The sequence below is a fragment of the Oncorhynchus nerka genome, linkage group LG2 (genome assembly GCF_034236695.1).
Source record: "Oncorhynchus nerka isolate Pitt River linkage group LG2, Oner_Uvic_2.0, whole genome shotgun sequence".
Taxonomy (NCBI): Eukaryota; Metazoa; Chordata; class Actinopteri; order Salmoniformes; family Salmonidae; genus Oncorhynchus; species Oncorhynchus nerka.
The window spans coordinates 69,609,168-69,634,745 of record NC_088397.1 but is presented as its reverse complement, the minus strand read 5'-3'; the positions used below and the strand labels follow the sequence as shown (position 1 = coordinate 69,634,745).

Genomic DNA, 25,578 nt, shown 5'->3' with positions numbered 1-25,578 from the left:
AATGTTTTGGCACTCCATTGCAAAAAGTAACTTTCTGACTACTGTTTCCACCATGGATAAACATGGTATGAAAGGTTTTGTTCAAATCAAAAGGGGTGCAGTCAGAAAGTGATTAAAATCATGTGGGGGTTGATACTTGCAGTATCAGTCATTTCTTTGTACCAAATTTATTGTATATTTATTGTGGTCACACCTGTTCAACAGCTAGCTAACGTTAGCTATGTTTATGTACACAATTGCTATTGTTCTGTATTGTAATTGCTTGAGAATCCCATTTTGGGTATTAGCTAGCTAGATGTGTTGTGTTGGTGGGACACTTGAGCGGTTCTTTCAAAATCTTAATTCATAGCCAAGTGACCAAAGGGTTATCCTACGAAGCAGTTATGAAAAGTTAGCGAGGTAACTTTGGTCAACTCTTGAGTTTAACTCAGGATAACGCTTCATAAGAAGGTGGCTTACCTTTTTAGCCAGGTACATTTCTATGGCAACGAATCCTTCAGAACTAACCTGCTCCGGGGCACGCTAATTCCACTTCTTGAAGTGACTGAGCCACAAGTTGAGGACCATAAAATCAGATTCCCTCCCTCTTGCAAATATTGTCGTTATCCCCTTCATTTGAGGATTTAAAATATTTTATTAACCAAATGTTTGTTAAAAATAATGTTAATGTCACATTACACATTTAGTAATGACAGAATGCATTTTAAACTTCACGCACAGAAACTTGTTTGTGTGACTTGATTATTTTGTCATTAGGAGTGGGGGGGAAAGGGGGGCTTGTAGTTGTGCATTGATAAGCACACAAGTCGCCATTTAACAATAAGTAGTAATAAAATAAAGACAGCACTTCTAAAAGCCTATTTCACACCATAGCCTGCTACATTTGCAAGATAACTTTTCTTTCATTTTGATTTCGGCACATATGAAATTGTGGCATTGACTCACCCATGGATTGATGTTACAGCATTGTGTCATTTAAGATTTTGGCGTTCGACAAGCCAAGTGCTACATGCATGTGCAGTTACAAGCCTGCTTGAGTTAGTGGAAGGCGGGCGAGCGATATGCACCGTTGTAATACAGATGAAGCCTGAGATGGAATGTGATGCTAACTGAAGCTGGCTAGCTTTAGAAAACCCTGAGTAGATCTAGCTTGCTTTGTAGGATACCCCTTTGGTGACAAAGGCAAACAAGGAGTTAACCAAAGGACTGTCTACAGTTATTATGTGGATGCTTGTTTTTGAGTAAGAATTGGGTGTTGTGTGATTTGGAGTAGTTACAATTTGATTCACTGCAGGTTTTAGCGTTAAATTATTTTATTTTTAAATTATTGAATGCGTTTTCATGTTTTGTCCACATCGTCCTCTTCTTCAGTTTTAGTGCTAGATGAGTGAGGTGGGTGTGGCCTCCCATCAGACTGACCATCCTGATTGACGGATTCCTGGATGACCTTGTCCCTGCCCCCGTCCCCGCCCTCACATACACCGTTCCCACTGCAATGTCACATCTGCCCAGCAGCTCAGTCCGCGATCATATGAAATGGGTTTGTTTTCCAACAAAAAAATATAACATTTCTACAACCAACATGCCTACTATTAGGCTACATTTATCTTTTGTCACTCAGGATGTTGTCGTCATCAAAGGTGCTGTGTTTGAAAAAATATTTTATTGTGTTTCATACTGTTTCTGGTGTAGCTAACTCAGCCTCTGGAAGTCTTGAGTTTTTGTTTTCTCCTTTGTTTAGCTCCTCTCTACACCCAGACTGGTTATATTTGTACAGTGAGCTCCGAACGTATTGGAACAGTGACACATGTTGTTTTAGCTTTGTACTTCAACTCAATGACTGAGGTTAAAGTGCAGACTGTCATCTTTAATTTTCATCCATATCGGGTTAACCAGTTAGAATTACAGCACTTTTTGTACATATCATGTGTTATCATAACAGATTGACCTGAAGAAGCGCAGAATAATGAGTGAAAGTTAGACGCACAAATATATCATACCCCCACCAAAAATGTAAACCTCCCCTGTTATTGTAATGGTGGGAGGTTAGCATGTCTTGGGGGTATTACATTTGTGCGTCTAACTTTGGGACCAAATATTAAACTTTTTACTACTTTATACACAAGTGAATTTGTCCCAAATACTTATGGTCCCCTAAAATGGGGAGGACTAGGCACAAAAAAGTGCTGTAATTTCTAAACGGTTCACTCTAATATAGAAGAAAATGCCCTTAAAATAAAGTGGACAGTCTGCTCTTTAACCTCATAGTCATTGTATTATTTCAAATCCAAAGTGTTGGAGTACAGAGCCAAAACAACTAATGAGTTGACTATGTATTTTCTAAATGTCTGATAGTGGATTTTTCCTGACTCAGGCTCGGTTCTGTTCCCAGGCAGGGTTGCTTGGCTGTGAGGCTGTTCTCTCAAGTATGGCCCTGATGCAGGCCAGCTCCATGGCCGGTCCGCCAAAGAAGATGATGGCTCCGCTCGGACATGGACCACCGCCCCAGAGGGATGGCCCTGACCGCGGTCCTCAGAGCCACATGATCCTGCCATCTGGAATGAGCTGTCCACCCCTGGTTAGGAGGCGCCGGGGCACTGCAGAGGGGGAGGAGGGGACTTTGTTGTTTGTCATTGTCACTCGCTGAAAGAACAACAAATGAGAAATTATTGCATTGGCTAGGTCTCAGCAGTAACTTGCATTTATGTAGGTCAAGCACTTTCTTACTGTTGGCTGCTAATATACCTAAATCATAGTCTTCAGTAATGATTTAAAGAGGCTGCCAGATATGTACTGCAATTGAAAAGTAGGCATGAAGGGAGGTTACCTTCTGTCTTTTGACAAAGCTTTTTTTTATTTTTACTCTTATTATTATTCGTTTCCCAGCATAATCCCATAAAGAATTCTAAACAATCCTGTCCTTCACGTTTTATTTTATTTAGAAAGCAAGGAATATATTCTTGTTTTATTTCTGTACGGTAATTCCTATTTGTACGTTTTCAGGCAATCAAAAAAAGTCCAGTCAGGCTGACTCAAAGCCCTCTCTCCCTCTTGTCTGTGCACCCCAGCTTATCCGGAAGGAGGGCGACTTCCACACCCCCCGCCTGCTGGACGAGAAGGAAATGAGGGCCAATGAAGACATGCAGCTGAAAAAGAAGAACAGGAAGTCAGGAACGCCCTGTAAAGTGAGAGAGCAAGACGGGAGGGGAGGGAAGGTCAGTGCCTCTGAATTTTTAAAGCAAAATTGACTTTTTTCTGTGTTTCCGAGGGATTGTGTTATAAAAACAGACTGAAAGTGTGTTTGTGTGCACGTCTGTGGGCGTTTGGTTCTCTGTGTGCTTCTATGTGTATAAGACTGACTTTTGTCTCTAGCTGAGTTGGTGCCTTTGAGTGCACATATTTTGTTTGTGTGGGGGGAGGAGTGGAGAGGAGATGGGGTTCTCTGGAGAGGAAAGAGGGGGAGGGGAACACAACTGTTATTGTGTGAGAGAGGGGGAGCAGTAACATATGGGGGTGGGAGGGGTTAACCCTTCTCTAGGTTTTGGGTACTTTGTCATTTAAATGGCCAAAATGGTCACCTCTTTTTTCATTTATTTTTACAAGGAGCTAGAAATAATGTATTACCTTTTTAACCCGGACTAGTTGGACAGTACTAGCTTTTCTCATACTGAATAAACCAATGAATCATACATTTCCTTCTATACAAAAGTGAAGTCCAACTTGTAGTGATGATTTAGTAGATGTGTATCTTTGAGTTTTTGTCTGTGTGGTGTATTTAGGCCTACAATTATTTTTGACGAGCCTCTATTCTGTCCTATCCTGCATAGGTGGTTGTTGTGGATGAGAATGGTAACTGTCCAATATCTAAAGTGCAGAAAAACTTCATCTGCAATCATTGTTATGGCGCATTTAGGAGTGGATATCACCTGAAGAGACACATCCTCATTCATACAGGTATGTGTCAAGACCACAATGGCCAGCTAACTTCTGGAGGTTCCCCATTACCAGTTAGGGATATGTTTAAAATGCCTGGCTAATACAGTTAGAAAATACATAAGGCCAGCAGAAACACCAGTTTGGATTAAGTGACTGGTGTTTTTAAGAATATGAGATGGCCTCCTTGTCTAGTGTCAGATTTTCATTCACCTTTTTTGGTGTTCTCTGTGGGGACCTTTCACTAAAATTGGTACTCTTCGATTTAGGGGAGAAGCCGTACGCTTGTGGCATATGTGACATGAGATTTATTCAGCGTTACCACCTGGAGAGACACAGCCTGATTCACACGGGTATGCGTCCTCTTACCATACCCATCTTTATCTAAACAGGCTACATCTGTAGTGCTGCACTGGAACCCCAGTATAAAGGTGTTTCAGTGTTTGTCATTTGGACAGTAATTTCCAACAAAGCTCACACTTCCTTTCACCTCAACTATATGAAGGAGAGGGGTTATCATCACATATGTTCAAATGGTTCCCCCAACACCAGTGAGAGTACAAATGAAAGGTCTGCTTGATACAAATGTTTATAGATTGTGCAGCCTTCTGTGGTCAAAGGTCCCAGTTTTAGGACAATGTTGCTTTATCTAGGTGAAGGTGTTGCAAGTTACCAGTAGCTTTCTGTTTGCAGTATGATATTTTGAATAGAATTTACAGCATGGATATCAAGAAACTATTAGTTAGGGAGGCAGGGTAGTTTGGGGCGGCAGGGTAGCCTAGTGGTTAGAGCGTTGGACTAGTAACCGGAAGGTTGCAAGTTCAAACCTGACAAGCTGACAAGGTACAAATCTGTCGTTCTGCCCCTGAACAGGCAGTTAACCCACTGTTCCTAGGCCGTCATTGGAAATAAGAATTTGTTCTTAACTGACTTGCCTAGTTAAATAAAGGTAAAATAAAAGCTATGATTTTCTGAGATATTAAGTAATCTTGGTAAGTAAACTATTTGACGAGTGGCCTGCAGCATCTCCTAAATTGGAAAAGAAAACTATGCTTTCCAAGTTTGCATTTTTATTTTGAAATAAACTATTTGCTTTAGATTCTAGTCATCTTGTTTTGTGGTATTTTCGTTTGATCAAAATCCAGTACATTTTGTACTTAAAAGGTTTTCTAGGTTTTCATCCAATTGGTGACAGATTTTCATGAGAATATAAAAAAACCATCATCATAAATATAATATGCACATTTTCCCAACAGAGATGTTTCCATGTACCAAATAAAAATAAATAAAAGTTAAATGGGTTTCCATTGCATTTTCAACTCTACTGATGGTTTTCTTACCAAAAATGTTCCATTATATAGCAAGTGTGCCCAATCTGGTATTGGTATTTAGCAACGTATAGCCTAAATCAGTGGTTCCCAAACTTTTAATAGTCCCGTACCCCTTCAAACATTCAACCTCCAGCTGCGTACCCCCTCTAGCACCAGGGTCAGCGCGCACGCAAATGTTTTTTTGCCATCATTGTAAGCCTGCCCCACACACACACTATACGATCCATTTATTAAACATAAGAATGAGTGAGTGTTTTTGTCACAACCCGGCTCGTGGGAAGTGACAAAGAGCTCTTATAGGACCAGGGCACAAATAATAATATAATAATAATCAATCATTTTGCTAATAACCGTCTTACATATTAAACCTTATTTGTACATCGAAATACACCTGTGGTGAGTTAATCACAATTTAATGAGAAGGGTGTTCTTGAAAGGATGCACATAACTTTGCAATTTCGGGTTGTATTGGAGAGAGTCTGTCTTAAATCCTTTTCCACACACAGTCTGTGCCTGTATTTAGTTTTTACTGCTAGTGAGGGCCAAGAATCCACTCTCCCATAGGTACGTAGTTGCAAAGGGCATCAGTGTCTTAACAGTGCCATTTGCCAAGGCAGGATACTCTGAGCGCAGCCCAATCCAGAAATATGACAGTGGCATCTGATTTAAATAACATTTTCACAGAACCGCTTGTTGCAATTTCGTTGAGGCTCTCTTGTTGAGATATCGTTAAGTGGACTGGAGGCAGGGCATGAAAGGGATAACGAATCCAGTTGTTTGTGTCATCCGCTTCAGGAAAATACCTGTGTAATTGTGCACCCAACTTACTCCTGTGCTTCGCTGTATCTCATTTGACATTGTCCGTAAGCTTGAGTTAATTTGCAAACAAACAAATCTTACAATGATGGAAAGACCTGTGTGTTGTCCTTGTTAATGCAGACAGAGAAGAGCTCCAACTTCTTAATCATAGCCTCAATTTTGTCCAGCACATTGAATATAGTTACGGAGTCCCTATAATCCTAGATTCAGATCATTCATGCGAGAGAACATCCCTTGTCAGCAACAGCCTTTCCGTGGATGCTGCAGCGTACCCAAGTGGCGTCGGGAGCAACTGCTTGCATGCGCGTTACCACACTATGTATGTGCGACAGGTAGCCTAGTGGTTAGAGCGTTGGACTAGTAACCAAAAGTTTGCAAGATCGAATCCCCGAGCTGACAAGGTAAAAATCTGTTGTTCTGCCCCTGAACAAGGCAGTTAACCCACTGTCCCTAGGCCATCATTGCAAATAAGAATTTGTTCTGAAATGACTTGCCTAGTTAAATAAATGTAAAATTAAAAAAAGTCTCCCTGTCATGGCTTTTACGCAATCGGTACAGATACCAACACATCTTGACCACCAAAGTCCATTTGATGTCACAAAGCTGTCCAGTACTTAAAAAATATCCTCTTCTGTTGTCCTGGTTTCTGTTCGGTCTGTTGACTCATCCAGTTGTAACGCATATAATTCACTGGCTTGTATGCGAAGCAGTAATTGTTTCAAACCATCTCCTGCCATGTCACTGATGCGTTGTGAAAGTGTTGTTTGATGAAGGCATTGTCTGTATTGTGTTTTTGGGCCTTCTCTCCCAGTATTGTCCCAGCCATATCTGCGGTAGCAGGAAGAATTAAGTCCTCCACAATAGTATGGGGCTTGCCTGTCCTAGCCACTCGGTAGCTCACCATATAAGACACTTCTAGCCCCTTCTTATGGTATCTGTTGCTTTTATACATATCTTACTACTTGAAAGTCATCTTTATTCTCTCTCAAACTTGAGTGAAGGTTTCACCGAGTTGAGAGAGAACCGTTGCACATATAACACACTGTGGCCGAGGAAAGGCACTACTCCAAATATAAGTGAAACCCAAATCAATGTAGTTCTCATCATATTTGCGCCTCTTTGATGGTCCTGAATTAAAAATGGGTTAAATCAACAACAACAAAAAACTCACCCATCAACACACAATTCCCCATAATGAGAAAGGGTTGACACTACATTTTGAATTATTATTATTTATTTATTTTTAATATTTTTTATGTGAATCACAATTTTATTTGGAGTACCCCCAATGCCATTGCGCATACCCCAGTTTGGGAATACCTGGCCTACATGATGATTATAGACAAAAAAGTGAGATTGACAAATAAAAAATAAACGGCAGCCAAGAATCGATCATCATGTCACCAGAATAAGACCCTCTATTTATTGGAAAGGAGCATCAAGTTCGTCACCTTGCATTTTCACCACCCTGTGAAGTTCATAACTTATTTCATCAAGTTTTAATGTCACATGCACAAGTACAGTGAAATGCCTTTCTTGTAAACTCTAATCCCAACAATGCAGTAATCATAATTTATTTAATCTGTAGACTAATAAACTGCATGCTTTCTCAACAAATCAAAATGGAAAGACCACACATGTCATCGCGTCACTCCACGTTTCCTTCAATATGGTGGTTATTATATCAATATTTGCATATAAAAGCATGTTTCCATTAGGCCTGTTATGATATTTATCTGACTTTACTTGCATAAAAAGGTAGGATGGAAACCTGGTTAGTGTCAAGTATTGTGTTTGTTCATTTGGCCGTATGTTTATCCTTGTAAATCTAACCAATCTTACTCTAGTTTGAATTGACAGAAATTTGCAATTGGTATAAAACCTTTTTTCATTCTGTGCAGATTGAATAGCTAATATTTTTATGCTCTGTGTGTATAGGGGTGAAGCCGTACGCTTGTTCCATGTGTGACATGAGGTTTTTCCAGCGTTACCACCTGGAGAGACACAGCCTCACTCATACGGGTATGAGTCCTCTTTCCGTACCCATCTCACATAAAACAAGCGACCCATTTTACTCCTGTTTGTCACAGAGCAGCCTCTCAGTAGAAATGTATTGAGTGTAAAATAAATATGTATTTCTTACATGACAGTCTGCCAGCCTCAGGAGCTCACGATGAGACAAATCTTTATGCTAGGACAAAAATTGTGGCATTCATAAACACTACATGGCCAAAGGTATGTGGACACCCATTCAAATTAGAGGATTATACTATTTCAGCCACACTCGTTACTGACAAGTGTATCAAATCCAGCACACAGCCATGCAATCTCCATAGACGAACATTAACAGTAGAATGACAATTACTGAAGAACTCGGTGACGTTCAACGTGGCATCGTTATAGGATGCCAGCTGTCCAACAAGGAAGTTTGTCAAATTCCTGCCCTTCTAGAGCTGTCCCGGTCAACTGTAAGTGCTTTTTTTTGTGAAGTGGAAACGTCTAGGCGCAACAATGGCTCAGCCGCGAAGTGGTAGGCCATACAAGCTCACAGAATAAAATCGAAGAGTGCTGAAGCGCGTAGCATGCAACAATTGTCTGTCCTTAGTTGCAACACTCACTATCGAGTTCCAAACTGCCTCTGGAAGCAACGTCCGCACAAGAACTGTTAGCTGCACACAAGCCTAAGATCAACATGCGCAATGCCAAGTGTCGGCTATAGTGGTGTAAATCTCGCCGCCATTGGACTCTGGAGCAGTGGAAACACCTTCTCAGGAGTGATGAATCACTCTTCACCATCTGACAGTCCGACAGACAAATCTGGGTTTGACGGATGCCAGGAAAAGGCTACCTACCCGACTGCATAGTGCCAACTGTAAAGTTTGGTGGAGGAGGAATAATGGTCTGGGGCTGTTTTTCATGGTTCGGGCTAGGCCCCTTAGTTCCAGTGAAAGGAAATCTTAATGCTACCTCATACAATGACATTCTGGACGATTCTGTGCTTCCAACTTTGTGGCAATGCCACCATGCAAAAAGTGAGGTCCATACAGAAATGGTTTGTTGAGATCGATGTGGAAGAACTTGACTGGCCTGCACAGAGCCCTGACCTCAACCCCATCGAACACCTTTGGGATGAATTGGAACGCAGACTGCGAGCCAGGATTAATCGCCCAACATCCATGCCGACCTCACTAATACTATTGTGGCTGAATGCTGCGGGGACTTGCTTCCTAAGTTCCAACATCTAGTGGAAATCCTTCCCAGAGGAGTGGAGGCTGTTATAGCAGCAAAGGGGGAGGAACTCTATATATTAATGCCTATGATTTTGGAATGAGATGTTCGACAAACAGGTTTCCACTTACTTTTGGCCATGTAATGTGGGTAGAAATGCAGACATACTATATAGTGATATGTATTTGACCATTCTGACACTTAAAATGTTTGAAACTATTAGACTTATGCGGAAAAGGTCTGTCTCTTGCCCACAGAGGGAATGGTCTCTCGCTCTCTCTCGATGTCTAATCCTTGTACATGATTTACTGGTAGTTGTTCATGGCTAGGTAGCTCAAATGTAATTGATAATGGCTTGAAGTTGGTACAGAATGTGGCTGACTATTTTCTAAGTTTTGTAGATAAAAACAAGTTCTTAGCCAAATAGCTTATTTTGATGTGAGCGTTAACTGCCTAATTTATAGCTAATGTTTTTGTGGTAGAATCCTGACGTTTGTTGCTATTGAACCCAAATTGACCTTTGGCTTTTGTTAATTGAGCTTGATTGGGCATAATAACATTTTGTTTTTACCTTAAATGCATGCTTGATTGTTTGTCGCCAAAGGTTAAGACTTAATCGGGAAGTAATTGCTCTCTATAGCAACAAACATTGACACCTCTAGTAATATACCTTATCAGTCCTTACATTTTGATGAAATGTATGCTCGTAGTTTGGGATTAGGGAATTGGTATGTGTTCCACTTTATATAATAAGAGCACTAGCTAATATATTGATACTCTGCGTGTGTGTGTATAGGGGTGAAGCCGTACGCTTGCAACATGTGTGACATGCGATTCTTCCAACGTTACCACCTGGCGAGACACAGCCTCACTCATACGGGTAGGCGCCCCCTCACCATAGCCCTTATAGAGTAACATTGTAGTGCTAACCAGGTTTCCTCAATGACGTGAGTTAACATACAGTACCAGTCAAAAGTTTGGACCCCTACACATTCAAGGTTTTTCCTGATTTGTATTTTCTAATTTGGAGAATAATCTTTTTTGGTTACTACATGATTCCATGTGTGTTATTTCACAGTTTTTATGTCTTCACTATTATTGTACAATGTTGAAATAAAGAAACCCTGGAATGAGTAGGTGGGTCCACATTTTTGACTGGTACTTTACATGACCATAAACTGAAGTTTGGGTATATTTAAAAAAAAATCTTGGTAATCTCAGGCGCTTTGTACAATACTTCATGATTTTAAATGAATCGCCATGTATTTGTCAAATTGTATTAAGTGTCTTCAGATAGAGTTCTGTAGCTGAAAGCCATTATCATACTATTATCATGCTAGAAAAGTATATTCTCTTACAAGGCTTGACATCATAGTGACAACTTGGTGCATTTAAAAAAAAAAACAAGACGTTGGCAGCTAGCTAAAATATTGATGTTCTGTGTGTATAGGGGTGAAGCCGTACGCTTGCAACATGTGTGACATGAGGTTCTTCCAGCGTTACCACCTGGCGAGACACAGCCTCACTCATACGGGTATGAGTCCGCACACCATGCCCTTTTTATTTTATTTGTTTATATTTTTTTACAATGGGCTGGAAACACTGGTGTTGCACCAATTCACAAGTTTCTTATGTTCTTGCGTACACTGGCGTGTAGCCTCAACAAACTAAAGTTTAAGAACCGCTAAACAATTTGTGGCTTTCAGTTAATATCTCTGGATTCACTGGATTAGTATCTTGGCAATATCGTTGAAAATTGCCCAACCAACCCTTTAGTGAGAGTGCATTAATTAGCTATATTTCTATACTGAAATGACTGCGGTATGCTCGTGATTTGTTTTAGATTACTTTATAGCCATTTAAATATTTTGAATGGAAATCAACTGTGTTGAACACTTATGTCAGTGCAAGTTTGCATGGCTGTGACGTTTAATTGCTGCCAATGTTCTGGCATGTCTGGCTTTCTTTGAGTGTGTTAAGGACTCTAGTTTATCAAAGGGCAAGATGCAGACTTTTCTAAAGTTGGTGTTCTGTATATGTATAGGGGTGTATTGACTGGTGCTCTGTGTGTGTATAGGGGTGTATTGACTGGTGCTCTGTGTGTGTGTGTGTGTGTGTGTGTGTAGGGGTGAAGCCGTACGCTTGTTCCATGTGTGACATGAGGTTTTTCCAGCGTTACCACCTGGCAAGACACAGCCTCAAACATACGGGTATGGGTCCTCTCACCATACCCATTTCACATATGTTGGCTACGGATGGAGACCAAGAAGTTGTTTATAGAAGTTCTTTGGACAAGTTGCACCGCTGCCACTACTTTAAAGCCTCTACCTTTACTAGGCCACTGAATTCCAACTTTTTCATACATATATTGGTGTCTGGCACAATTCAAACCCAGTTAACACATGTTCTTAAAACAAGCCTTTCTATATTCACATGACTGTTGCAGGTACACTCTTGCTTTAGATTTATTCTAAAGTTTGGTGCTCTGTGTGTGTATAGGGGTGAAGCCGTACGCTTGTTCCATGTGTGACATGAGGTTCTTCCAGCGTTACCACCTGGCGAGACACGGCCTCACTCATACGGGTATGAGTGCTCATTTACCATCTTACACTCAGTACTTTTTTTACTGGAGCTGCTGACTCAAAATTATTCAGTTATGAATATTTTTATGGTTAGACTAAGTTAGACAGAACATTCATTGTTGAATGTCCTTGTGTTGGTAAACCCTTCTCAATCTCAGTGAATGGAATAAAGAGGCTTTGTTGGAAACTACTGTCCACTCTAAAGAAAAATCCCCATATTATCAAATATTAGAGTGATGTCATTATATATTAAGAATGTATTGTTTCATTATTATTTTTTTGGTCAGTGATCTGACCAAAAAAATATTTTTGGTCAGTGACCAAGTTCCTCATAATTGACTATTTGTAACAAGGGGAGAGATTATCACCAGGTGACATTGTTTTTTAACTTTAGAGAAAATCCTTGTATGATATGAGGAATGTAATTCCTAGTACTCTTAAGGGTAAGGACACTCTTTATCAAAGTATGGTTTTTCATTGTATGTGATTGTTTATACTATTTAAGTTGTAAAGCAGGAAATTGAGCATGCAAATGTATAGAATAGAATAAAACTGCAACAGAAAGATGGCTAATATTTGTATGCTCTGTGTGTTTAGGAGTGAAGCCGTATGCTTGTTCCATGTGCGACATGAGGTTTATTCAGCGTTATCAACTGGAGAGACACAGCCTCACTCATACGGGTATGTGATCTCACTTTGAATCCCTCCCTCGCTTCAATCTGGCCTCAGATGCCATGCATGAGCCCCAAAGCATTGTGGTTAAATGTGATGTTGGGGTCAAATGGAATTTAATTGATACATATGGCTGCATCAAACTCGAATTTGTATTGTTAAATGCATTTTATTTAGAAATTAGACTGCATTTATGCTTAGCCATGTTTCCTTTCAGAACAGGTTTTCTGAGAGAAAGATGTTGAATATTGTTCTACATAGGCAGAAGATTTCCAAGGTAACCAGTTTAGAGGACTATGATGGATTATTCTCCAACCCTTAAATCATTGCACAGCATTAGTTAACCAGCATCATATCATGTTTAGAAATTAGGCTTGTTAGTGAAATGAACCCATTTAATCAAGCCCCAGGTCTAATATAAAATCTTTAAACCCCCATCTTGGAGTTGAGCTAGTCTGGCTAAGAGCCAAAATTTTAGGCTGCAACATTGGTTTTTCAAAAAATTTCCAATGGGAGCCATCTTTGATGTAGGGCTGGTCGGTATACCGTATTTTACTATATTACCGGTATTGATGCACGGACCTGTTTGGGTTTTTACTTTACCTAATATAACTATTTTTCTAAGTTTGGTTTGTTAAATGTAATGCACAACTCCCAGCGCGTTTCCACCGTTTTGCTACTTTATTCGTCTTTCTCCCTCCTGCTGCACTACGCTTTCCACACTAAGCCCTGCCCACTCACTCGAGAGGGTAGCTGCTCGACCACGTGAGTCACAAGCACTTTCTTGCCGTTAACTCAGTACTGCAGTCTGCATGGTTAAATAGCAAGTTGTGGCTAAAATAAATCTTGTTAGCCGCTAATACTAATATAGCTAGTTAGCTGGCTAGCTAGCGTGCTAAATGTACTAAGAGTCAGTACAAATGTAGCCATCTAATACAGCATGGTACCAGTGCTGGTGTAGGCCTAGATAAGCATGTTTTGAACAACCTATATCTTTTTAAATCGGAGAGGAAAAGGTAAAGCATGAATATGTTGGCTAAGCTACATGATTGAAGAAAATAACATGTAATGTAACATCTAATTAGGGTCAACTGGAAACACTGATTAGTACTTTGGTTCCTACCCTTTCAATAATTCCTCTCTGGTTTATTCAGTCTGTCGTGTTAAACAACAATATATTCAATTTGCTGCCCACTATATTCTAACTATATAATTAGAACATTAATTCTATTTCCATTCCAACAGTTCACCAATTAACTAGACTTTGTTTTTTTGCCCATATCATGCAGCCCTGCATGGCTCAGTGTGGAAATTATAACAAAAATGCAATGGATTCAACCATATAAAACAATAAGAATAGCGAAAAGCCCATTGAAATCACGTATGCGTTTTCACCCTAGGGTCATGAACTATACTGAACAAAAATATAAACGCAACATACAACAATTTTACTGAGTTAGAATTCATATAAGGAAATCAGTCAATTGAAATGAATTCATTAGGCCCTAATCTATGGATTTCACATGACTGGGGAGGGGTGCAGCTAACTGAGCCATGCCCAGTTCTTCCCTACAAAAGGTCTTTATTACAGACAAATACTGTCTGGGTGGCGGGTCTCAGAAGATCCCGCAGGTAAAGAGACCAGGTATAGGTCCTGGGCTGGCATGGTTACACGTGGTCTGCGGTTGTGAAGCCATTGGACGTACTGCCAAATTCTCTAATACAACGTTAGAGGTGGCTTATGGTACAGAAATGAACATTGAATTCCCTGGTGGACATTCCTGCTGTCAGTATGCCATTTGCACACTCCCTTATCTTGACATGTCTGGCATTGTGTTATGACAACTGCTCAATTTACTATGGCCTTTTATTGTCCCCAGCACAAGGTGCACCTGGTTTATCATTATGCTGTTTAATCAGCTTCTTGATATGCCACACCTGTCAGGTGGATGGATTATCTTGGCAAAGTTGAAATTCTCACTAACAGGGATGTAAACAAATTTGTGCACAACAATTGGGAGAAATAAGCTTTTTGTACATATTTTATTTTAACATTTTACATGTTGAGTTGTATAGTTTTGTTCAGTGTAGGTACTCCTAAAACGTTTAGAATTTGTTATTATTCAAAACTTAAAATGCCAGCATGTGAAAAATATATGATAGTTTGGCCATATCGCCCAGCCCTACTTTGATGGATTTCAGGATTGTAGCAGGAGTCGGACGGCTTCAGGAGTTTGAGACGTCACAATAGCATGGCAAAAATCACATGGTTGTGTGAATGTGTGTGATGTTTAAATATGTACCAACTGCCTAAAATTTTCACATCTAATGTTCATATGAACAGCATGACGTGAAGCCATCTGTCCACCAGTATTTTCACCCAAAATTCTAACCTGACTCGGAAATTGCAATTGTTATTAGCTAAACCATTGGCAGCGATTAGCCACGCTTAGGCTACAACAGTTGTTTTGTGGTATATTATTGCAGTGTATTAGGGCACTACCTTTCTTAGCATTACCCTTTGAACATGGAAACAGCCCAATATGGCCTACTCATTGGGCACTGAAATTGTGTCCCAATTGGATTAGTAGATTGCACCTTTTTGACCAACCACTGAAACAACATTTTCTGTCAATGTAATTTGTCTGGTGAACAAGACCAAAACTTTGCTAAGCTTATCGAGCTACAGTAAAGTTAAGATCGATCATTTTTGGCAGTTGACATTTTTTATACTGAAGTTGGTGCTCTGTGTGTATAGGGGTGAAGCCATTTGGTTGCACCATGTGTGACAAGAGGTTCTTCCAGCGCTACCACCTGGCAAGACACAGCCTCACTCATATGGGTATGCACCTGCTCACTGTATCCCTGTAATTGAACCCTAGTATAAAGGGTTTGCAGGTTTTATGCACAAAAAAAGATGAGCACAATTTTATTTGCAGGTTTGATATCAAAGTCCATAATTCAATTTCTCTTAAGGATGAGAAGGGTTAGTTTTGCCACCAGGTGACATCATCAGCTCGTGTTGTGGACAAAGCTTTGAAAAACACCTTTAAAAATATCTCACTTATTTGGGGGAAACATTTTTTAAGATTTGTTAATCGTGAGTATATTATGGTATAGTGGTAAACTACCAATCAATTTAACTTCCAAGTATATTCATATCTAAACCTAAAATTCGAGGTTCTGAAATGATGTATTGATGCTCTGTGGGTTTAGGTGTGAAACCTTACGCTTGCACCCTGTGTAACATGCGGTTTGTTCAGCGCTACCACCTGACAAGACACAGCCTCAAACATACGGGTACAGTCCGCTCACCGTACCTATCACACATACAAGCTAGTATAGGATGTTAGTAAAAATGTCACAGGCACACGTTCAATAAAGATGTAAGACTTTGCAAAAATAGCAGTTGATTTGATCAGGTATTTATGATAAATTAGTTAAAGATTAAATAAAAAGTACAATATATTTAATTTTCAAGACATGCTGGAGTAGTGATGACTAAAGACGGGCATTTCTATACATAATGATTGTGATTTGCAGTCCTTTACAAGTGAACTCCTTTGATGAAAACTGTAATATTGCATCATTGCTATGTTGTACATGCGAAGTTCCCAGTAGCACTAGGTCATAAACTGCCACTAAAACCACTTTCTTTTTGCAACTTTGTAAATTGAGCGCTTTAAAAAAGCTTTGAACTACCAGCAGATAATGTCATCAGTTCATCTACTGTGTTGTATCATTAAGTGCAATTTCCTTCATTCTGAAGTCTGGATGGACGCCTTGTAAATTGTGGTTCATCATAAATGAATTGTGTTTTATTGGCCAATCCAAAATTTGCTCACTATACCAACACCTTTTTGATTAACCCCCAAAACCGCAAGCTTTTGAGTTGGTAGTGTAATCGGATTCTTCAGGGTGAATTTTATAAGCTATCAATTTATGATAATGTATATGCCTGAACTTAATATTGGAACACATCAATTTATGAAGAGTGCGGCATAAAATAATAATGTTCTGTGTGTATAGGGGTGAAGCCGTACGCTTGCACCATGTGTGACAAGAGGTTTTTCCAGCGGGACCACCTGCGGAGACACAGCGTCACTCATATGGGTATGGGTCCCTTCACCGTACCCATGTCATTAATCCACACCTGAACCCTAGTATACAGAGTTGGAAGGGTTTAGCCTATATGCTAGCTACTGCGTGAATCAAGGATGGCCAAGAATTTGTTTATGATTAAATAACATTTTAGATTGTTGGATAAATCATGGTCCTAGGGAAGTTAAGGGGGGCTACCAACTGAACCTTAAATTCTGCTGTTTGAAAGCAGCATGTTGATAAGAATGTTGCACTATTGATAAATTGTTGATGGTACTGAATGTGATGTAGTTTATGGTATTGGATCATGAACTTCTCATCATCCAAGTGCAATTTCTTACATTCTCAGCTCCGTGGATGGACGCCTTGTAAAATTGTCTCATCCTAATCGAATTATGTTTAATTGGCCGTCCTTAATTTGCGCACCTTACTTTTTTGATAGACCCAAAAATGCAAGCTATTGAGGTGGTAGTGAAATCGTATTCTTCAGGGTGAATACCCTGGAAGTTATGGTGCGTTCGAGTGCTGTTGGAAATCCGAAAATATGAGGTCCGGACTCTGAAATAACCACTTGAACGACATTCCAAATTGTTAGAGGTGGGAAACTTGGGCCCCAAATGTTTTGTTTTAGACCAAAATATGGTAAAACAAAGCCATTTACAATGTAGCTAGTTTGACACATTGTCAATGTAATAAGCAAGCTAGCAACATTGGTTCTTCGCCATTAAGCTTAAATCTCATTGGTTGAAAAATTGTGAGCGCCAACTAAAATAGCGCTTGAACGCACTCATGTCATAACGATGACTTCACCAACTGGGAAATACGAGATTCTGAGGACCAGTCAAACACACCACCATTGACATCAGTGGTTTATCAAAATCTATTTAGTATAAATGTATATGCCTAAGCTTAATTTTGGAAGACCTCAGTCAATGGAAAGTGAGACATAAAGACATTTTGTATTTTCTGTGTGTACAGCGGTGAAGCCGTTCGCTTGCACCATGTGTGACAAGAGGTTTTTTCAGCGCCACCACCTGCAGAGACACAGCATCACTCATATGGGTATGGGTCCACTCACCGTACCCATGTCTTTAAGATCAGGGTACACCTGAACCCTACATAATACATAGTTGGCGAGGTTTAAACACTTTAACTCAATAATATTTGAATTAAGCAAGTGTTACCATAATTGGTTTTCTTGCATCTCAAAAACACCTTTAAAAACACTCAATCCTTCTGCTTGAAATTAGCACGTTGATAACAATAACAGAGCTAGGTACATATTTTTTTATCGTACTGTTTTTGGTGTGAAGTTAATGGTAAAAGATCAAACTTGTCATCAATTTCTTACATTCTACATTTTATTGGCCACCCTTAATTCTTGCACCTTGTCAACACCTTTTTGATTTAAAAAATAAGATTAAAAAAAATCACACGCAATTGAGGTGGTGGAGTATTTAGATTCCTCAGTGTGAATACCCTGAATGTTAACGACATCAGTGATTTTTATACGAAATCGATGTAGTATAAATGTATATGCCTGAACTTAATATTGGAAGACTTCAATCGATGGACAGTGAGACACAAAATAATCTGCTGGTGTGTGTGTGTGTGTGTGTGTAGGGGTGAAGCCGTACGCTTGCACCATGTGTGACAAGAGGTTTTTTGAGCGCCACCGCCTGCGGAGACACAGCATCACACATATGGGTATGGGTCCGCTCACCGTACCCACATCATTAAGATCAGGCTACACCTGAACCTTAGTATACATATTCTCAAAGCACCAGACCCCCCCCCCCAAAGCTCAGAACATCTGGTATATACCTGAACTTAATATGGAACACTTCAATCGATGGAGAGTGCAGCATTAACAATGCTGTTCTGTGTGTATAGGGGTGAAGCCGTTCGCTTGCACCATGTGTGACAAGAGGTTTTTTCAGCGCCACCACCTGCGGAGACACAGCATCACTCATATGGGTATGGGTCCGTTCACCGTACCCATGTCTTTAAGATCAGGGTACACCTGAATCCTAGTATACAGGGTTGGCAGGATTTATATGCTAGTCATGCACAAAGAAATGTATAGATAATATAAATATATATATATATATTATTTGCGGATAGGTTGGATATGAAAAACACAATTTCCCATAAGTTTGTATGGACAGCAGTGGCTTATAAAGAATTCATTTAGTTTAACCGAATACACATAATATTGGAAGACTTCAGTGGATTAATTCTGAGAACCAAAGTAATGTATTGTTCTGTGTGTATAGGGGTGAAGCCGTACGCTTGCACCATGTGTGACAAGAGGTTTTTTCAGCGCCACCACCTGGCGAGACACAGCGTCACTCACATGGGTATGTCATTAAGGCTATTGGTGAAATGTTTGCATGTTAGGTTTGATATTCAAAACGTCCATAATTCCATTTCTTCTAAGGACAAGGGCTTATATTACTACCAGATGATGTCATCAGCTCATGTGATGTGTTTTGCTATTTTGGAAAAAACAACTACACCGACTGTTCGATAACTCGCACCTCAATAGCATGCGGATTCGGATCTCTTCCAAATTGTCTTCTATTTTCAACCCGAGACTATTTAAATTGAGCAGGTGTTATCATACTTTTTTTTCTTGTAACCTTAACAAGAAGTAGTTAAAGTAATTCTACCATCCAAAAACGGGTCCATTCTGCTGCATGTTGATAACACTGTGCTTATTATTAGCTCTCTTGTAATTCCGTGTCAAGTGTTGTTTTAGGTATGAGAGAAATCACACTTGATGACAAGTTCACGTTTACATTCTGAACCCAGTGGATGGAAAGCCCTATATTTTCTACCATTTTAAAAGTGAGTTCTGTACAGATGATGTTTTATTGCTCAACCCCAATTCCCACGTAAAACAAAAAAAAACGTGTGCTTTGTTCGACTCCAACGACCACCGCGAGTTATCGAAGTGGCGGTGTAATGACATTTTCAGTGTTAATCCTCTGTTATAATTGCATAGGTTTACAACAGTGATTAATAAACAATTAATCAAGTATAAACTCATACACATGCTATTCAATAGATTCACACATCTTTGAAGGATGGAGTGTGAAACAGAAAAATAATAAAACATTCTTTGTGTATAGGAGTGAAGCCGTATGGTTGCACCATGTGTGACAAGAGGTTTTATCAGCGCCACCACCTGGCGAGACACAGCGTCACACATATGGGTATGGTTCTGCTCACTGTACTTCTGTCATTAAAGGGATAGTTCACCCAAATTACAAAATTAAATTGGTTTCCTTACCCTGTAAGCGGTCTACGGACAAGGTATGACAGCAGTACATGCTTTGGTTTAGATTCCCTGGTACTGTGTCCAAATACTGGAGATTTAGCATTTGTGGCACAAATCACATTCACATCATGGTACCGATATTATCATTTTCAGGCATGTTCAAATCATCGACGTGACTGAGCTGCACAATACATTTCTGACACTTGGATGATTTGGACGTGCGGAAAATGCTAATATCGGTACCATGACTTGAATGGGATTTGTGCTATAAATAGTAGCATTTTGCGTGCCTCCCGAGTGGCCCAGCGGTCTAAGGCACTGCAGTGCTTGAGGCTTTACTACAGATCCGGGTTCGATCCCGGGATGTGTTGCGACTGGGAGACTCATGAAGCAGCGCACAATTGGCCCAGCGTTGTCTGGGTTAGGGGATGGTTTGTCTGGCCGGGATGTCCTTGTCCCATCGTGCTCTAGGGGCTCCAGTTGTACAGCGTTTCCTCCAACACATTGGTGCGGCTGGCTTCCGGGTTAAGTGAGCAGTGTCAAGAAGCAGTGCAGCTTGGCAGGGTCATGTTTCAGGGAACGCATGTCTCTCGACCTTCGCCTCTCCTGAGTCGTCTGTATGGTAGTTGCAGCGATAGGACAAAACTGTAACTACAAATTGGATATCACGAAGTTGGGGAGAAAAATGTGTCAAAGACATTTTATTTAAAAAAAAGAAACAAACACTATTAGCATTTGGAAACCGTGTCAGGGAAATAAAGCCAAAGCATGGATTGCTGATGTACCTTGTCCATAGACCGCTTACAGGGTACGGAAACCAATGTAATTTTGCAATTTGGGTGAACCATCCCTTAAAGATCAGGACACACAAACCCTAGTATACAGGGTTGGCAGGATTTATACGCTAGTCATGCACAAAGAAATGTATTGGTGAATATATCATATTTTGTAAGTTATGTTTGATATGTAATTACCCTTGAGAATGAAGCTAATGTTAGGCTAATATTACCACCAGATGACATCTGCTCATGGGATGTGTGCAAAATGTATTACCAAGAAATTGGCAAAAAAAAACAAGTACATTGACCACTCTAACTCATGCATCAATAAGATTAAAAACTTAGTTGTGGAGATGTCTTCCAAACATGTTTGTATTTTCAAGACAGACAGTTATGATAATTGTTATTGGATTGGATGTTATTGGAAACTGCAGAAACGGTTAAAGATGTCTACAATCTGAAAACACCCAATCCTGCTCAGTATTGCCAACTTGGCCACTTTACACTAGTCACTAGATCTAGCAACATTTTGGACCCCTGAAAGTGACTAGGAGTCAGGACGAATTCAGCAATTATTTAAAGCATTCTTGAGCGTTTGCCTCAAGAGTTTTCAGAAATTTGCGACAGGCTATGTAATGATCACATGCCTTGAAAATGTGTGTAATCTAACAACTTCTATTGACAATGTGTAGACAATAGCTTTTTTCCCTCAAAAAAGTTGGCAACACCGGCCCTGTTGCGTGAAGGCAGAATGTTGATAATAACAGCACTTAGTGCATATTGTCAGTCCAGCTGTTATTGTGCCTGATGTTTATGGTAAACCTAATATTGGAAGATTTCAATATGGAGTGTGAGGCATTACAGTAATGTATTGATATTCTTGTGTGTGTGTATAGGGGTGAAGCCATACGGTTGCACCATGTGTGACAAGCGGTTTTACCAGCGTTACCTCCTGGCAAGACACAGCCTCACTCATTTGGGTAGGGGTCCGCTCACCGTACCCACCTTACCCAAGATCAGGCTACACCTGAACCCCAGTATACAGGGTTGGCAGAATTTATATGCTAGTCGTGCTCAAAGGAATGTATTCAGTGCCTTCAAAGTATTCATACACCTTAAATTATTCCACATTTTGTGTAACAGCCTAAATTCAAAATGGATTTATAGATTTTCTTGCCCATCTACACGCAATACCCCATAATAACAAGTTAAAACATGTTTGCAGATTTATTCAAAATAAAATACAGGTATCTAATTTACGTAAGTATTCACACCCCTGAGTCAATATTTTGTAGAAGCACCTTTGGCAGCGATTACAGCTGTGAGTATTTCTGGGTAAGTCTGAGCTTTACACACCTGGATTGTGCAAATTTGTCCATTTCTTTAAAAAATTCTTCTAGCTCTGTCAAATTTGTTGTTGATAATTTCTAGACAATCATTTTCAGGTCTTGCCATTGATTTTTCAAGTAGATTTAAGTCAAAACTGTACCTCTGCCATTCACTGTCTTCTTTGTAAGCAGCACCAGTGTAGATTTGGCCTTGTTTTAGGTTATTGTAAAGGTGAATTTATCGCTCAGTTTTCCTCTAGGATTTTGCCTGTGCTTAGCTCCATTCTGTTTCTTTTCTATCCTAAAAAACTCCCCATTCCTTAACTATTACAAGCATAACCATAACATGATGCAGCCACCACTATGATTGAAAATATGGAGAGGGGAACTCAGTAATATGTATTGGATTTGCCCCAAGCAACACTTTCTATTCAGGACAAAAAGTGAATTGCTTTGCTACATTTTTTGCACTAATACTTTAGTGCCTTGTTGCAAACAGGAAGCATTTTTTAAAGTATTTTTTATTCTGTACTGGCTTCCTTTTCACTCTGTCAATTAGGTTTGTATTATGGAGTACAATATGTTGATCCATCCTCAGTTTTCTCCTATCACTGCCATTAAACTCCGTAACTGTTTAAAAGTCACCATTGGCCTCATGGTGAATTCCCTGAGCGGTTTCCTTACACTCCGGCAGCGGCGTTAGGAAGGACGCCTGTATTTTTGTAGTGACTAAGGGCATTGTATATTATTTATTTTTATATATATATACTGTATATATATATATATATATGTATCTCTACCAGTAGCTGCCCTTCTTTACGAGGCATTGGAAAACCTCCCTGGTCTTTTGCGGTTGTTTGAAATTCACTGCTCGACTGAGGGGCCTTACAATTATCTGTATGTGTGGGGTACAGAGATAAGAAAATTTTTACTCCTGAACTTATTTAGGCTTGTCATAACACATACATTTTAAATTCAGGCTGTAACACATCCAAATTTGGAGGAAGTCAAGGTGTGTGAATACTTTCTGAATGCAATATAGGTGAAATATATTCTCTACATTTTAGGTTTGATCCCCCAAAAAGTTAATAATGTAATTTCACTTAAGGTTTTGAAAGGCTAGTTTTACTACCAGATTACATTTGATGAGATGTGTGGTGGATATAAGCGATTTAAAAAAAAAAATGCATGAAACTAATTGTCCAAAAAATGATCACTGAAAACACAGGACGTCATGCCTCAATAAGTTTCAAATTGGAATAACTCCCAGTTGTAGTGATGTCTTCCAAAATTGTATGTGTATTTTAAATCCAGACAGTTTATGATGTATTAGTGAAATGACAGTTATTGGAATCTGCAGAAAGGGTTAAAGATGTCTACAATCTGAAAACACCTTCTCCTGCTCCGTATTTCCAACTTGGCAATGTTTGCACTAGTCATTAGATCTTTCAGTCCCCCTTCTCATTTTCCCCCCTAAAAGTGGCTAAGGCAAATTCAGCATTATTTAAGGATTATTTTACCTGTTAGTTTTCAAAAAGGAAGTGACTTTCCTGCAGTGATTTGGCCTAGTCAGAACAGCAGCGTACACACTCACTGTGCTGATGATGATCACATGCCTTACAAATGTGTGTTTTGAAGTTATCATGGAAATCAATTGTCTACTTTATCTACAATTTTTGTAACATTGTGCTGCTAACAATAGCTGGGAAAAAAGTTGTCAATACCAGTCCTGTTGTATGAAGGCAGAATGTTGATGACAGCACTTGGTGCATATTGTCTGTTGTGCTGTATTTGTCTGAACTTTATGGAAAACTTAGTGGAAGACTAACAAGAGGCACAAAGTAACGTATTGATGCCCTTGTGTGTATAGGGGTGAAGCCATATGGTTGCACCATGTGTGACAAGAGATTTTACCAGCGATACCACCTCTCAAGACACAGCCTCACTCATTTGGGTAGGGGTCCGCTCACCGTACCCACTGTACCCAAGATCAGGCCACACCTCAAGCCTTGCATATAGGGTTAGCAGGATGTACAGGAGCAGTCACACCTACTCATTCCAGGGTTTTTCTTTATTTTTACTATTTTCTACGTTGTATAATAATAGTGAAGACATCAACTGAAATAACATATGGAATCATGTAGTAACCAAAAAGTGTTAAACAAATCAAAATATATTTTGAGATTCTTCACTGTAGCCACCCTTTGCCTTGATGAAAGCTTTGTACACTCTTGGCATTCTCTCAATCAGCTTCATGAGTTAGCCACCTGGAATGCATTTCAATTAACAGGTGTGCCTTGTTAAAAGTTAATTTGTGGGATTTCTTTCCTTAATGTGTTTGAGGCAATCAGATGTGTTGTGACAAGGTAGGGGTGGTATACAGAAGATGGACCCATTTGGTAAAAGACCAAGTCCATAGTTTGACAAGAACAGTTCAAATAAGCAAAGAGAAATGACACTCCATTACTTTAAGACATGGTCAGTCAATCCGGAAAAAGACCTTTGAAAGTTTCTCCAAGTGCCGTCGCAAAAACCATCAAGCACTATGATGAAACTGGCTCTCATGAGGACCGCAACAGGAATGGAAGACCCAGAGTTACCTCTGCTTTTGGAGGATAAGTTCATTAGTTACTAGCCTCAAATTCCTGCCCAAATAAATGCTTCACAGAGTTCTAGTAATAGACACATCTCAACATCAACTGTTCAGAGGAGACTGCGTGAATCAGGCCAAATTGCTGCAAAGAAACCACTACGAAAGGACACCAATAAGAAGTAAAGACTTGCTTGGTCCAAGAAACATGAACAATGGACATTAGAACTGTTGAAAAACTGTCCTTTGGTCTGATGAGTCCAAATTTGAAATGTTTGGTTCAAACCGCCATGTCTTTGTGAGATGCAGAGTAGGTGAACAGATGACCGCCACATGTCTGGTTCCCACTATGAGGCATGGAGGTGGTGGTGTGATAGTGCTTTGCTGGTGACACTGATTTATTTACAATTCGAGGCACAATTAACCAGTATGACTACCACAGCATTCTGCAGCGATGCGCCTTCCCATCTGGTCTGCGCTTAGTGGGACTATTATTTGTTTTTCAACAGGACAATGACCCAACACACCTCCAGGATGTATAAGGGCTATTTGACCAAGGAGGAGAGTGATGGAGTGTTGCGTCAGATGACCTGGCCTCCACAATCACCTGACCTCAACCGAATTGAGATGGTTTGAGATGAGTTGGACTGCAGAGTGAAGGAAAAGCAGCCAACAAGTGCTCAGCATATGTGGGAACTCCTTCAAGACTGTTGGAAAATAATTACCGGTGAAGCTGGTTGAGAGAATGCCAATAGTGCTCAAAGCTGTCAAGGCAAAGGGTGGCTACTTTGAAGAATCTCAACTATAAAATGTATTTTGATTTAACACATGATTTCATATGTTATTTCGTAGTTTGTAGAAAATAGTATAAAGAAAGAAAAAACATTGAATGAGTAGGTGTCCAAACTTTTGACTGGTACTGTATATGATAG

General features: G+C 39.8%; 1 protein-coding gene across 29 annotated transcripts in view; it reads left to right on the top strand.

Moving 5' to 3' along the window:
* LOC115140752 (gastrula zinc finger protein XlCGF58.1-like) overlaps positions 1 to 25,578 on the top strand; it is a 40,053-nt gene that overhangs the window by 7,919 nt on the left and 6,556 nt on the right. For 5 of the 29 annotated variants that reach the window (XM_029679205.2, XM_029679098.2, XM_029679160.2 and 2 more), the window contains exons 2-22: positions 1,372 to 1,540; positions 2,393 to 2,578; positions 3,069 to 3,215; positions 3,828 to 3,954; positions 4,203 to 4,286; positions 8,022 to 8,105; positions 10,108 to 10,191; positions 10,762 to 10,845; positions 11,438 to 11,521; positions 11,811 to 11,894; positions 12,491 to 12,574; positions 15,324 to 15,407; positions 15,782 to 15,865; positions 16,595 to 16,678; positions 17,645 to 17,728; positions 18,290 to 18,373; positions 18,560 to 18,643; positions 18,943 to 19,026; positions 19,801 to 19,884; positions 21,625 to 21,708; positions 23,927 to 24,010. In XM_029679205.2, coding sequence (XP_029535065.1) covers positions 1,496 to 1,540; positions 2,393 to 2,578; positions 3,069 to 3,215; positions 3,828 to 3,954; positions 4,203 to 4,286; positions 8,022 to 8,105; positions 10,108 to 10,191; positions 10,762 to 10,845; positions 11,438 to 11,521; positions 11,811 to 11,894; positions 12,491 to 12,574; positions 15,324 to 15,407; positions 15,782 to 15,865; positions 16,595 to 16,678; positions 17,645 to 17,728; positions 18,290 to 18,373; positions 18,560 to 18,643; positions 18,943 to 19,026; positions 19,801 to 19,884; positions 21,625 to 21,708; positions 23,927 to 24,010 — 1,933 coding nt within the window. In that variant the 5' untranslated portion in view covers positions 1,372 to 1,495. The remainder of the gene's footprint in view (positions 1 to 1,371; positions 1,541 to 2,392; positions 2,579 to 3,068; positions 3,216 to 3,827; positions 3,955 to 4,202; positions 4,287 to 8,021; positions 8,106 to 10,107; positions 10,192 to 10,761; positions 10,846 to 11,437; positions 11,522 to 11,810; positions 11,895 to 12,490; positions 12,575 to 15,323; positions 15,408 to 15,781; positions 15,866 to 16,594; positions 16,679 to 17,644; positions 17,729 to 18,289; positions 18,374 to 18,559; positions 18,644 to 18,942; positions 19,027 to 19,800; positions 19,885 to 21,624; positions 21,709 to 23,926; positions 24,011 to 25,578) is intronic. The other 24 variants (XM_029679260.2, XM_029679177.2, XM_029679104.2 and 21 more) reach the window with 21 other exon arrangements.